This window comes from Amyelois transitella, chromosome 29 (genome assembly GCF_032362555.1).
Source record: "Amyelois transitella isolate CPQ chromosome 29, ilAmyTran1.1, whole genome shotgun sequence".
Lineage (NCBI taxonomy): Eukaryota > Metazoa > Arthropoda > Insecta > Lepidoptera > Pyralidae > Amyelois > Amyelois transitella.
The window spans coordinates 4,139,922-4,155,907 of NC_083532.1; the positions used below are offsets into that span (position 1 = coordinate 4,139,922).

At 41.1% G+C, this 15,986-nt stretch overlaps 1 protein-coding gene across 1 annotated transcript in view; it reads right to left on the reverse strand.

Moving 5' to 3' along the window:
- LOC106133183 (zinc transporter foi) overlaps window positions 1-15,986 on the reverse strand; it is a 50,514-nt gene that overhangs the window by 4,290 nt on the left and 30,238 nt on the right. The window contains exons 2-6 of the mRNA XM_060952818.1: window positions 7,219-7,749; window positions 5,109-6,115; window positions 4,020-4,156; window positions 3,277-3,357; window positions 2,108-2,295 (exon numbers count right to left, since the gene is read on the reverse strand). Of these exons, the coding sequence (XP_060808801.1) occupies window positions 2,108-2,295; window positions 3,277-3,357; window positions 4,020-4,156; window positions 5,109-6,115; window positions 7,219-7,641 (1,836 nt within the window). The 5' untranslated portion in view covers window positions 7,642-7,749. The remainder of the gene's footprint in view (window positions 1-2,107; window positions 2,296-3,276; window positions 3,358-4,019; window positions 4,157-5,108; window positions 6,116-7,218; window positions 7,750-15,986) is intronic.

The following is a 15,986-nucleotide window of genomic DNA, read 5'->3' on the forward strand; positions in this document are numbered from 1 at the left end:
GTCAACCAGCGCGATGTACAGGAAGGTGCCGGCGGCGATGGCGAACAGCGCACTGTACAACACCCTGGGAACTATCCTAAGACACCAGCCGCCCCCCACTCACCATGTCCACCAGCGCGATGTACAGGAAGGTCCCGAACACCCTGGGAACTATCCTAAGACACCAGCCGCCCCCCACTCACCACTATACAACACCCTGGGAACTATCCCAAGACACCAGCCGCCCCCCACTCACCACTATACAACACCCTGGGAACTATCCCAAGACACCAGCCGCCCCCCACTCACCACTATACAACACCCTGGGAACTATCCTAAGACACCAGCCGCCCCCCACTCACCACTATACAACACCCTGGGAACTATCCCAAGACACCAGCCGCCCCCCACTCACCACTATACAACACCCTGGGAACTATCCTAAGACACCAGCCGCCCCCCACTCACCACTATACAACACCCTGGGAACTATCCCAAGACACCAGCCGCCCCCCACTCACCATATCCACCAGCGCGATGTACAGGAAGGTGCCGGCGGCGATGGCGAACAGCGCACTGTTCAAAACCCTGGGAACTATCCTAAGACACCAGCCGCCCCCCACTCGAGCGCACTATTCAACCCTGGGAACTATCCCAAGACACCAGCCGCCCCCACTCACCATGTCCACCAGCGCGATGTACAGGAACGTGCCGGCGGCGATGGCGAACAGCGCACTATTCAACACTGGGAACTATCCCAAGACACCAGCCGCCCCCCACTCAGAGCACACTACCCAAGACCCTGGGAACTATCCCAAGACACCAGCCGCCCCCCACTCAGAGCGCACTACCCAAGACCCTGGGAACTATCCCAAGACACCAGCCGCCCCCCACTCAGAGCACACTACCCAAGACCCTGGGAACTATCCCAAGACACCAGCCGCCCCCCACTCACCATTTCCACCAGCGCGATGTAGAAGAAGGTCCCGAACACCATGCGAGCTATCCCAAGACACCAGCCGCCCCCCACTCAGAGCACACTACCCAACACCCTAGGAACTATCCCAAGACACCAGCCGCCCCCCCCACTCACCATGTCCACCAGCGCGATGTACAGGAAGGTGCCGGCGGCGATGGCGAACAGCCAGCGGGTGGCGGCGGGCGTGTCGCCGACCGCCACCCCGCACACCATGCCCAGCAGGCACAGCGCTGAAGACAGCACGTTGTAGCAAACGGCGCGTTTCACTGTACAACACCCTGGGAACTGTGCTAAGACACCAGCCGCCCCCCACTCAGAGCGCACTGTACAACACCCTGGGAGCTGTGCTAAGACACCAGCCGCCCCCCACTCAGAGCACACTACCCAACACCCTGGGAACTATGCTAAGACACCAGCCGCCCCCCACTCAGAGCACACTACCCAAGACCCTAGGAACTATGCTAAGACACCAGCCGCCCCCCACTCAGAGCACACTACCCAAGACCCTAGGAACTATGCTAAGACACCAGCCGCCCCCCACTCAGAGCACACTACCCAAGACCCTAGGAACTATGCTAATACACCAGCCGCCCCCCACTCAGAGCACACTACCCAAGACCCTAGGAACTATGCTAATACACCAGCCGCCCCCCACTCAGAGCGCACTACCCAACACCCTGGGAACTATCCCAAGACACCAGCGGCCCCCCACTCACCACTATTCGACACTCTGGGAACTATCCTTAGACACTAGCCCCCTCCCCCCCCCACTCACCATGTCCACCAGCGCGATGTACAGGAACGTGCCGGCGGCGATGGCGAACAGCCAGCGGGTGGCGGCGGGCGTGTCGCCGACCGCCACCCCGCACACCATGCCCAGCAGGCACAGCGCTGAAGACAGCACGTTGTAGCAAACGGCGCGTTTCACTGTACAACACCCTGGGAGCTGTGCTAAGACACCAGCCGCCCCCCACTCAGAGCACACTACCCAAGACCCTAGGAACTATCCCAAGACACCAGCCGCCCCCCACTCAGAGCACACTACCCAAGACCCTAGGAACTATGCTAATACACCAGCCGCCCCCCCACTCACCACTATTCAACACTCTGGGAACTATAATTAGACACTAGTCCCCCCCCCCCACTCACCATATCCACCAGCGCGATGTACAGGAACGTGCCGGCGGCGATGGCGAACAGCCAGCGGGTGGCGGCGGGCGTGTCGCCGACCGCCACCCCGCACACCATGCCCAGCAGGCACAGCGCTGAAGACAGCACGTTGTAGCAAACGGCGCGTTTCACTGACATGCCCGCTTTTAGTAGGACAGCGAAGTCGCCTGTCACAGGATGGAGAGATAATGTTTATTAATATATATATATATATATACATATATAAAATCACGCCTCTTTCGCGGAGTGGTAGGCAGAGACTACCTCTTTCCACTTGCCACGATCTCTTGATGGAGAGATAATGAGATAATTAATAAACTAGCTGTTGCCCGCGAATTCGTCCGCGTAAATTTCGAATTTTTCCCGCGTAAACTTATTTGCAGGCAAACTCATGCCTTGAGTTCATTAAAGTGACGATAACTTTTTTTTTAGTAAACCGATTTTGATGAAACAAACTTTACTGTTTTTCTGATTTAAAACAAAGCAATTGGTGAAAGTTTGAAGTAAATCGATTCAGTACTTTCGGAGATAAGCGTGATCATACATACAGACAGACAGACAAGAAATACATAAAAAATATTTCTGCTTTCTGTTATTCCTTCTAAGTGTCCCTCTATTCATTTCAGTCAAAAATACTAAGTGTACAGACAAAATATTTTTACTGTTTTATTATGTGTATGTATAGATAAATAATATATACGGGACAAATAACACTGATTGAGTTAGCCTATAGTGCCGTGTGGTTCCCGGCACCAATACAAAAAAGATTAGGACCACTCCATCTCTTTTCCATGGATGTCGTAAAAAGCGACTAAGGGATAGACTCACAAACTTGGGATTCTTTTTTAGGCGATAGGCTAGCGACCTGTCACTATTTGAATCTCAATTCTATCATCAAGCCAAAAAGCTGAACGTGGCCTTACAGTCTTTTCAAAACTATTGGCTCTGTCTACCCGGCAAGGGGTATAGACGTGACCATATATACGTATAACATAACATGACATAAAAATCACGCCTCTTTCCCGGAGGGGTAGGCAGAGATCACCTCTTTCCACTTGCCACGATCTCTGCATACTTCATATATATGTATGTAAGTATTAAAGTCTATATATATATATGTCAGCCGTGATTATATGATGGATGCTTACCCAACTCGTGGGGTAGTTCGTGACACAACACCGCTATGGCCGTAGAAAAACCACCAGCTATGTTCGATTGGAAAGCGGCGCCTGAGAACAATTATTAGGCAAATTTTTTTTTATAATTTCAATATAAAAAAGGAATAGGACTCTTTCTCAGGGATGTCGTAAAAGGCGACTAAGGGATAGGCTTATAAACGTACCTGTGATTACCTATGTTCACAAAATAAACGATTTGATTTGATTAGGATTCTTTTTTAGGCGATGGGCTGGCAACCTGTCACTATTTGAATCTCAGTTCTATCTTATAGCCAAATATGTAGCTAAACGTGGCCTATCAGTCTTTTCAAGACTGTTGGCTTTGTCTACCCTGCAAGGGTACACGTAAATATATGAATGCATTAATAAATACATATAATACTAGCTGTCCCGGCAAACGTTTTTTGCATTTTGTGGGAATGAAAAATAGATGTTGGTCGATTCTCAGACCAACTCAATATGCCCACAAAATTTCACGAGAATCGGTCAAGCCGTTTCCGATGAAAACGGGAACGAACATTGTGACAAGAGAATTTTATATACCTAATATATAAGTGAGTGCCGTGTGGTTCCCGGCACCAATACAAAAAAGAATAGGACCACTCCATCTCTTTCCCATGGAAGTCGTAAAAGGCGACTGTTGTCTCTGTCTACCCCGCAAGGGATATAGACGTGACCATATGTATGTATGTAATATATAAAATATGTCTCACCAATAGCCATTCCGTCCGTAAAATTATGCAGTCCATCCCCCATGATGACCATCCACGCGACCGACGACATGGAGGAGGGGGGCGCGTGCACGTGGCCGTGCGCGTGCGAGTGCCCGTGGTGGGCCCTGGAGTGCTCCCTGTGGGACAAATAAATATAAATAAAGTGGGCTCTGGAGTGCTCCCTGTGGGACAAATAAATATAAATAAAGTGGGCTCTGGAGTGCTCCCTTTGGGATAAATAAATATAAATAAAGTGGGCTCTGGAGTGCTCCCTGTGGGACAAATAAATATAAATAAAGTGGGCCCTGGAGTGCTCCCTGTGGGACAAATAAATATAAATAAAGTGGGCTCTGGAGTGCTCCCTGTGGGACAAATAAATAAATATAAATTGTATATACGAGTGTGGAGGGCGGCTTAATCGGCGGCCGTATCCATAGATCGGCTCGTTGTCCAGGGTAAAGTGGAAGGCTCTCGACCGCGCGGGAGGTCACCCATGCGATGGACCGACCAAATAAAGTCTGTGATTGGCGGTTCACTTAACGAGTGCAGCAGGATGACTTCCAGCAGGGAGAAATGGCGGGACATCGTAAGGCGCACATTGGCGCCCGCCTCCAACACTACATGAGGACCACGACCACTCTGTCAAGAGTGACACGACTAAGAAGAAGAAGTGTGGAGGGAAAGTTCGAAGTGGGAAGACCTAGACGAACGTATCTTGATCAAATTAAGGACGTTCTGGTAAAGGGTCAGGTCAAAAGTACCCGAAACCGCCGAGCTTGCATGAAGAGTTATGAGAGCTTGCATGAAGAGTTATGAATGTGGATGAAGCGAAGGGAGTATGCAGAGATCGTGGCAAGTGGAAAGAGGTAGTCTCTGCCAACCCCTCCGGGAAAGAGGCGTGATTTTATGTATGTATGTATCTATCTTAATATATTTACAACGTTTGCGTTCCTAAGTGACCGTACATGTAAATCTGAACAAAACACATTTATTACTTGTAACCTTGCCATTATAATAATTCATAATTGACCATGAAAATATTAATCTATTGTTTTTTAACCAATAAATAAATAACACGACATTACTCACCTCAATATGACAGTGTAACTATCACCGTCCTTCAAATCTTTAGCACCATCCTCTTTATGTTTGATATTGTTCATTTCTACAACAGCCGGAGACTCCTTCAGCAGCCAATCTTTAGCGGTAGGCTCTTCTTTGCCCTCCGTGTTCAAAGCATTGGACGACACCACGCTGACAGAATTGTTATGTTTAGGTTGCGGACTGGGCGGTATCTGACCGTCCCTCAAATGATGGTCATCGTGCGTGTCAGTATCAATTTCATCGTAGCAATAAGGATACTCCGAATACTTGTGCTTACACGTCTTCGTTGTGGGATCACCTTTCTCATCCCGTTTGAATATCTTCATCAGTGACGACGAATTGTTCACTTTGGACGCGGACACTTCAGTGTTATCATCTTTCAGAACTCTCACTCTGGTCGGCAACTTGCCATCTTCCAATTTCTGCCTGCGTTTCCTCCATTCCACGACTACAGTTAAACCTTTTTCGGTGAAATAGAAGAATACAACGCCCAACATGGCGGCTAATCCTTTCCACATACCGTCATCGTGCGAATGTGCCGTTTCATCGTCCATTGGACTCATCGCGTGAGGCATCAAATGTAATAACGCATCACCACACAAAGTGCCCACGGCTAACGCTACTAGAAATTGTAAAAGGTGATTGTAATATGTCTTATGCATTATAGGTATAACTGCTACTCCTAATAAACCACAAGCACTAATAGCTGCTATACTTAAAGAAGAATATAACCAAACGGCGTACATATTCTTCCCTTCTGCTAAATCCAACTGCGTATCGTCTTTTCGCCTATTTCTCTTGTCTAAATTGTTTCTTATAACGCAATTGTTAAGTTCTAGAACATTATCAGCTACTTTGTGATATAGAAGAATGGGGCAGACGTCTTGTAAGGTATCTTTTGTGATAATCGCGTCAGTTTCATGATCGTCATGATGGCCGTGTGGTTTTAACCGGGTATTTACAGTGCTTATTAACTCTTCGCTGCCCACACACTGTAAAAGAAAGGTTTTATTGTAGAAAGAGTAAAAAAAAAAGACACGTCGACGATAAAGCGAGATAAATATTTACGAGACAATTCGAAGTTATTGGATTCCATCTTCAAAGATAAAATAATTGATAATAAATACTTCTAAAAATAAACAATGTGCCGTGTGGTTCCCGGCACCAATACAAAAAAGAATAGGACCACTCCATCTCTTTCCCATGGATGTCGTAAAAGGCGACTAAGGGATAGGCTTACAAACTTGGGATTCCTTTTTAGGCGATGGGCTAGTAACCTGTCACTATTTGAATCTCAATTCTATCATTAAGCCAAATAGCTGAACGTGGCCATTCAGTCTTTTCAAGACTGTTGGCTTTGTCTACCCCGCAAGGGATATAGACGTGACCATATGTATGTATGTAAAAATAAACAACAGCTCGTTTCGCATCGTGCCCTGGTCGGGGATCGAACCCTGTACTTTGTGTCTCACGACGCTGAACTACTACCATTGCATCGAACAAGCTGTCAAAGACACGCCTTTATAATGAAGTACAATTTGGTATAAATTCCCACGAGAGTGAAGTCAGGGGCACAGTTTCAACTAGAGATCAAAAATAACAGAATCCATCTTGATATGTCAAGGTAGCAGGCATATCAATCAATAGGTCTTTGAACTGTTGGATATTTCTTATCACTGACTACGATATTTTTTGATATGAACAATAAAAATCATTGACGAGTCTTCATCCTATATGTATATATGAAAAAGGACTTGATTGGCTGTACAAATGACTTTTTGGGACATTCTAATTTAAAAAGGCACGCGGCACGGATCATTTTTATCGTGTGGTTATATAGAATAGGACCACTCAATCTCTTTCACATGGATGCCGTAAAAGGAGACTAAAGGAAAGGGTAATAAAATTAGCTAGCTACCTATTACTATTCGAATCTCACTTCCATTATTGAGCCATACAGCTGACCGTTGCGTAGTCTTTACGAGACTGCCGGCTCTGTCTGCACCGTAAGCGACAGAGACGTGATCACACGAATGTAGGTACGTATGCAATCTTTCATTAATATTAAAACACAAATATGAAAGGTGTTACTTACACTAACAATTTCAGTATCAGTCGCCGTCTGCCCAATATGCGTTATCTTCTCATTCTTCTCCTCCCTCCCCACCTTCAGCTTCCCCAAATCCAACTTGTCCAGCATCCTGTTGAAACCCGTCAAATTCATGGTCACACCACCATCTTCGCCGTACAGTTTCAAAATTTGCTCCGAATAATACGAATTCGGATCAACCTTCGCGTCTCTCTTCGTCCTATCTCTCTGTCGGATTTTCTGCAATTTCTGATGATATCTAGCTTTGGATTCCTCTCTTCTCTTTTCTTCTATCAGATTCGAATGTTCCACGTCGATACTCGGATCGTATGTTAGCACTCCATCTTTTTGTATATCGATGTGTGAACCGCAAGTGTGCGCAGCGCATAGCAGGCAGAACATACATACTGTAACTATGTGACGCGCCATATTTACGCTTAAACTATATATATAATATATATATATATATGTGTGTATATATTTTTAGCTTATATTTAGATTATTCCATAGACGCTCGCGGGTCATATGACTGGAAATCTGAAACAAGCGACAGTTGTGTTAAGTCATACATATCATAACATTTCTGAGAATTAATATCGTTATATGAATGCTTGGCTTGTTGTAAACTTATAATAAACGTTTGTAACCCAATCTTTGTCTGTACGTTGGAGATTTATTACTAACGACCGCCCACAAGTCCGCTCATGACTACTGATACACTTATTGTTATTTTTCGTGAGAATACAACAACATACAACTGCCCAAGAAAATTATGCCGTGCATTTTCCCGCACTTTAGAATAGACCAGGTTTAAAAGCCTATCCCTTAGTCGCCTTTTTCGACAGGGAGTGGTTCTATTCTCAAGTGTCGGTAACCACACGGCACACACAGAGTCATGGACATTATGTATCTTCACAAAATGAAACTTATAACATTGAACACAGAAATTAAAAGAAATGGATTTATCTAATTTTGGGCTTATTTGCAGTGAACATTTTAAATAAGAATAATGATGCAAAACTAAAGACTTCCGCTTTATAAACGTGTATAAAAAAATAAGAATTCTATTCCTCATTGTACCGAGAAATAAATAGATTTCATCTTTTTGTAGTCGCGCGGCGGCGTAGTATTTTTTTTATTTGTTTTTTTTTTTATTTTATTTATTTTTTTATAATTGGAAGCTTAGACCTTGTGCTAGTTTGTCAGACAGCACGTGCTATGATTGGTTGGATCCTTTTTGACCCAGGTCACTCGACTCGATTATAAATTGAATTTTTATATGCTTGAATTTATATGTGGATGAAGCGAAGGAAGTGTGCAGAGATCGTGGCAAGTGGAAAGAGGAAGTCTCTGCCTACCCCTCCGGGATAGAGGCGTGATTTTATGTATGTATTGAATTTATATTATTTATCATTCTTACATTTATTACAGGCTAGCCCGATGCGATAATATCACTTCACTACATATTATAAGAGCCCCGTTTTTCTCTGTTTTTACGTTTTGCGCTAATCTCAGAGAATTGTGATATTTTTTCTTTTTTTTTAACGTTTTCCGAGGACTTTTATATCTATAAATGCTACACGTGCGAAGCCGAGCCTGATCGCTAGTTTTTATATAAACAAATAGTTTTTATTTTTATATGGGAACTGGTGATCATTAGTGACATAGTGTGAATTCGCTCAGGGTGCAATAAAATGTGCATAATATAATATTGAATAAATTAATTAAAGTGTAATATTGAGTGAAAGAATAAGATTCATCTCGCTATGTAAATTTTTTAAAGTATCTTTTCTATATTTAGCCTTACATATGTGGATGAAGCGAAGGAAGTATGCAGAGATCGTGGCAAGTGGAAAGAGGTAGTCTCTGCCTACCCCTCCGGGAAAGAGGCGTGATTTTATGTATGCATGTATGTATTTAGCCTTACATTTGTAATGTAAGTTTACAGTGTTATACATCCAGTTGCCTGAATGTGCAGGTTACGACCGCAAGCATTTTATAAGTTTAATTTTTTTAACCAGGTTAAGAACAATTATTTTAAGTATTTCAGTAATCTTTGTCACAGTACTTTTTTAGTAACAAATATAACTAAACTGAAATAAATCACGGGAATTGTCAGCGGTAAGATTAGCCAAATCTGCACATAACGCTTGTTTTGTCTAAATTATTACAGGCAGCGCCTGTAATAATTTAGACGATTCCTAAATAATAGGAACCCGCATTTCCTAAATAATGGCGTTGCCTATAATAATTTCTAGTAATCGGCAGGTGCCAAGCGGAACAAGCCGACAATTCGTCACGGCCAATTACGCCGATCCGAATCGTCGATTTTACCAGCGAAGAGCGATTGATTTGTTTCTTTTTGTCAGACACGTTTCTTGTAGACAGTGAATTTTCTTGTTGCCAGTCTCGTTAATTGATTGTCGTTATCCTCTTAGCGTTTTTGCTGGCGTCAAAGTGGATGACTCTTTTCTTAGTTATGTACATTAGTTGCGGTGCTAACCGAAGATTTTACAGTTAGGGTATACATCGTGTAAGAAATCTGCATATGTAGGCTTCTGGATTGTGTTATCATGGATCCGATATGGATCAGGTTCGTCACCGGAGGTTGCGGAGGTCAGACCGGAGTCGCTTCGTGTAAAAACCTAATTTAAATAATTCAGGATCATGGTCAAAGACGCATTCTTGGCTCCTCTCCATATATTATTAGTAATTTACAAAGTAACTTAAAAATAGTGTTAGCAACAGAAAACAAGTATTAAAAAATATTCCACAGAGCGACAAGACTGTACGTGCTACCAGCAAGGATCCCACCCTCTGATCACTGGTATTTCTACATCCACCGTGGTGTGAAGATGAATCCAGTGGTATAGTAATATATACAGTACAGTTATACACGATGCAGTTAGTAAATAAATAATGGGACGAATGTCTCGGTGTAAAGTGGACTACATCGTTTCGATTCGAAAAAGCCAATAAGTCTAGAAAATCGATTACACTGATTATTACCTAGAAACGACCTGATTTGGGGAAATTTATCACTTCCGTATAGGGTAATTGACTTTTCAGGGTAAAAAATACGATTCAGTACTTGTGAGAACTATTTCTAGATTGACCAGTGACCAGTTTTTTTTTCTATTTTCAAGCCGAAATGCTAAACGTGGCCTATCTATCTTTTCAAGACTGTTGGCTCGCTTTATCCCGCAAGGGATATAGACGTGACTATATGTATGAGTATTTTTTTTAATAAAGTAAAATTTATTTGGATTTTTTCAATTAAAGTCATTTACCAAGTTAATTTAAAGTGAATGTGTGCCGGCAAGCGGTGTTTTGTATGTATGTATGTTCTGTAAAAAAGGGGTTTGAAACGAGGTTTTATTAAATTTTTTTAGAACCAGAACAATTTTAAAAAAATCACCTATTTTCTCTGTCCGTACGTATGTGCTTATCTCGGAAAGTTGTTGACGGGAAGCTGAAATTGTATATAACCGTTGAAAATAAAAAGAAAATTAAAATATTACATTATTGTAATAATTTATTAAAATATTACAATAAACGTGATTTTTTCTTCGTATTTTTTTTTTTGTTCAACATTATAAACGGTTACAGATAGACGCTTAAAATTCTCATCAAATATTTACTTGTATGTTACCTTTAAAAAAACATCATTAAATAAAATTTAAGTAATTAAGAGGCTACCAAACAACAAACGCAAATTATAATAATATATAAATAAATATTAACGAAATCCTTCGTGCGCGAAGCCAACTCGCACTTGGCCTGTTTTTAATGTATTTAAAAAAAAAGACGTACCTATACATATGACCACGAGTTGAATTAACATTAGGGCGAATTGAATAACAAAATGGTTTTTAATCCACATATAACGGGGGTGATAATAGCTGAACGTGGCCATTCAGTTTTTTCAAGACTGTTGGCTCTACCCCGCAAGGAATATAGACGTGACCATATGTATGTATGTATGTTTGCATAACGGGGGTTCAGATTTACTTGTTGTATAGAATTGGCCTTTAGCCTTTAGCCTCGACCTCCACCTTGGACAAGTGGAGACATCGCCACCACTACGAGACCCAATTTGGAATCGGGGTTAGTATATCAACCGCTGACATAAACTATTTTGATACACGTAGGTTGTATAGGCAAAGACGTATTATTATTACCTACTGTCCTGGCAAACGTTTTAGTATAAATAAAATATATAATTTTTAAGTTATACATACATACATATGCTCACGTCTATGTCCCTTGCGGGGTAGACAGAGCCAACAGTCTTGAAAAGACTGAATGACCACGTTCAGCTGTTTGGTTTAATGATAGAATTGTGATTCAAATAGTGACAGGTTGCTAGCCCATCGCCTAAAAAAGAATCCCAAGTTAATAAGCCTATCCCTTAGTCGCCTTTTACGACAAGCATTATTAATTAATGATTATTTAAAAACGTTGATTTCCTGCATGGTTTCTTTTTTGTCGCAATAAAAACTAGTCTCACCCTCAGGGTCAACACTATCTTTGTACAAAAATTTCATCAAAATCGGTTCAGTGATTTAGGCGTGAAAGCGTAACAGATGGAGAGACAGAGTTACTTTCGCGTTAATAATGTTAGTGGGGACTTGCGACTGTCCGCGGCTTCGCAAACTCTACGGGAACAGTGTATTTTCGGGATGTAAAAATATTCATTTCCTTCTCAGTAGGTATTTGTAATGGCTCTGGGCGTGCTTTGTTTAGTTTTTGTCCGCGAATTTGCACGCAAAATGACCCGTTTTGCCGTGTGGTTCCCGGCACCAATAAAAAAAATAAAAGAACCACCTCTTTCACATGGATGTAATAAAAGGCGAGTAAGGGACAGACTTATAAACTTGAGATTCTTTCTTTAGGCGATGGGCTAGCAACCTGACACTATTTGAATCTCAATTCTATCATTAAGCCTAACAGATGAACGTGGTCTTTAAGACTTTTGGCTCTGACCACCCCTATAAATATATGTAGGTATGACCCCTACTTCTACTCCCGTGGGAATTTCGGAAAATCCAATAAGTGTTCCCTTTACATTTTAAGAACAATCATGCAAAATTAACTATATTCATTGTAAAAAAAATGGAGGTCTGTATTACTAATTATATACTAAAAAAAATGAATTAAATCAATATTTTTACATGACAGCGCATAATGTGAGCTCTTTATTCGTAAGTAAGTAAATATTGTTTCAGCACTGTGTTCATTCACGTCTGTGCACCGTACAAGCCTTGACAGAGGCTAAGAGCTCACATTATAATTAGTCTCGCGTATTACGTCAGACAAACAAGGCCAAACTCCAATGTAAGGACCGTGAACCGTGAAATTATTTATAAGCCTATCTATCCCTTAGTCGCCTTTTACGACAAGCATTATTAATTAATGATTATTTAAAAACGTTGATTTTCTGCGTGGTTTCTTTTTTGTCGCAATAAAAACTAGTCTCACCCTCAGGGTCAACACTATCTTTGTACAAAAATTTCATCAAAATCGGTTCAGTGATTTAGGCGTGAAAGCGTAACAGATGGAGAGACAGAGTTACTTTCGCGTTAATAATGTTAGTGGGGACTTGCTGTTGTCCGCGACTTCGCAAATTCTACGGGAACAGTGTATTTTAGGGATGTAAAAAAAATTCATGTCTTTCTCAGTAGTATTTTTAATGGCTCTGGGCGTGCTTTGTATAGTTTTTGTCCGCGAATTTGCACGCAAAATGACTCGTTTTGCAGTGTGGTTCCCGGCACCAATAAAAAAAATAATAGGACCACTCCACCTCTTTCCCATGGATTTAATAAAAGGCGCGTAAGGGACAGACTTATAAACTTGAGATTCTTTCTTTAGGCGATGGGCTAGCAACCTGTCACTATTTGAATCTCAATTCTATCATAAAGCCTAACAGATGAACGTGGCCTTTCAGTCTTTTCAAGACTTTTGGCTCTGACTACCCCTATAAATATGTGTAGGTATGACTCCTACTTCAGATCCCGTGGGAATTTCGGAAAATCCTATAAGTGTTCCCTTAACATTTTAAGAACAATCATGCAAAATTAACTATATTCATTGTAAAAAAAAATGGAGGTCTGTATTTCTAATAATATACTAAAAAAAAATGAGTAAAATTATTATTTTTACATGACAGCGCATAATGTGAGCTCTTATTTGTAAGTAAGTATTGTTACTGTTTTAGCACTGTGTTCATTCACGTCTGTGCACCGTACAAGCCTTGACAGAGGCTAAGAGCTCACATTATAATTAGTCTCGCGTATTACGTCAGACAAACAAGGCCAAACTCCAATGTAAGGACCGTGAACTTGTCTAAACTTGTCTCGGTGAAATTATATTAAAAATTGTGTTACAACATGCGCAAGTACATACACGCGGCTCCGCCCGCGTGGAAAGAAAAATAATGCGATACATTAAGGAGCCCTACATAATAAATAGTTTTTTTTTATCTATACTTATATTATAAAGCTGAAGAGTTTGTTTGTTTGAACGCGCTAATTTCAGAAACTACTGGTTCGAATTGAGTTCTTTTTCTTCTCATAGCCAATAGGCATCTTTCCAAGACTGTTAGTTCTGTCTACCCCGCAAGGCATAGAGACGTGATTATATTGTGTGTATCTATATTAATAAAAGAGACACTTCAAGACCGTTGGCTCCGTCTGCCCCGCAAGGGATATAGACGTGATTATATTTATGGTACCTATGTACCCGAGCTCTGCCACGTGCGAACGCTAGTGTACAGATAAGAACCTTCATTTCCACGTCGTGGGTCAAAGTACCGCTGGTTGATCAAAGCGTTCATCTAATCTATAAGTGTTCCCTCGTATAACGATTCGTTATCAGGCTATCATTGAAAATATAAAAGGCGTTTGCGATAAAACCTAATATAACTCATCAGGGTATTTGTAGTTCATATAATCCATAGAATAGAATAGATTTATTACAAGGTAGCACTTATTGACGTCACATCAGTTAAATCTAATTATAACTACTTGCGCTTCCAAAGCGCACGTGTAGAAGAAGCGGAGGAACAAACAACACTGCAGCATTTTCATCGGACGTCAATTTACAAATATGGATCTTTTAAATCTAAATCGTGGACGAATGCACATTGTCTACATTAAAAAACATGAATGAATATAGAACTGCATACAAATATATAAAAAAATTGTGACTGACTGATTTACTATAACTATGTAGGTAGGTACTATTTCTTGTAATTGTGCAATAAAGATATTACCTACATACAAACAAACAAATTTCATCAAAATCCGTCTAGTAGGTATTTTGCATTATTTTCCCCAAAAATTGAGGAAGGGAAGATTAACGCTATTTCTTTCTAACATAATATGGTAATCACGTGTATATCCCTTGCGGGGTAGACAGAGCCAACAGTCATCAAAAGATTGAAATGCCACGTTCAGTTTTGTGGCTTAATGATAGAATTTTATTTATTTCTACACAAAGCAAAACACTTCGCATACATAAAATCACGTCTATATCCCTTGCGGGGTAGACAGAGCCAACAGTCTTGAAAAAGCTGAAAGGCTGAAAACACGTTCTGCTGTATTTCATAATGATGGAATTGAGAATCAAATGGTGACAGGTTTCTCTAGCCCATGGCCTTCAAGAGGGTTCCAAAGTTATCAAATCTATCCTTAGTCGCCTTTTACGACATCCATGGGAAAGATATGGAATAGGCTCTGTTCTAAACAATTGAGTATAATATACTTTCTATATTAATGCGTATAAGACAGGTCGTAAACAAAAATTGTCCTTGGCCGTAGGAATTAATAGTTTACCTCACATAAAATCAATACATATAGATTGTGTCCCGACGACGCACACTGGTTCGAAAATCGTATATGGTGGACTTAGGGATCAAAGTGCAGCTATCACGCTGATTTTTTTTTTACATACTCCTTTTAACAATAGCTTTGACTTTTGTTAATAAGGTTTTTGCTAAAAAGTGCATTTTCATATTTAAAAAAAAAATACTGTTTATTTTTTTGTATGGAGAAAAAGTAATAATCATAAAAATCTTTGAAATGGTAATACTGTTAGGCAGGGCCTAGTAGGCGTTATAGTCCGCACAATTCTCAACATTTTATACCTTGAAGTCATATTCATATGTCTGCCGCTTTGGCGTCCACAGCGCTTGGAAATTTTCCTTATTAAATATATAGGCATCATAAACTAAATTACCGTACCCATACTACGTGACCCGTTCAGAGGCGGATGGGTCAGTCTTTTAAAATACCGCACTTGATCATAGGAGGGGGGGGGGGGGGATTTCATCATCACGTACACAATATCGCAGAGAGAATCAGAGGATCACAGAAAAGGAGGAGGGGCGGGGATAACAAAATGGATCCTTTTATACGTAGTATGGGTACGTTCCCTTATCTTATTAATATAATATATATATTAAATATAAATATTCTAGATCGAGTATAATAAAAATAGTCTAGACAGGAAACATTGTTTTATATTTTGTAGATCAAGTATATTAGTTAAACTGTCTAGATTTCAAACAAAAATGGACAAAACAAAAATGTTTGCATGTTTTAATAATATATCGTCACAGAAAAATTATTAAAAATGCAACAGAGAACTTCGGCCACTTTTAATATTCTTATACGTCTATTATTTAGTACCATACATTAAAAGTGACTGAATGCCAGACAGATTACCAGAGCCCTCCCCTCCACTGAAAATTATACTACTTAGATTCCATAGCG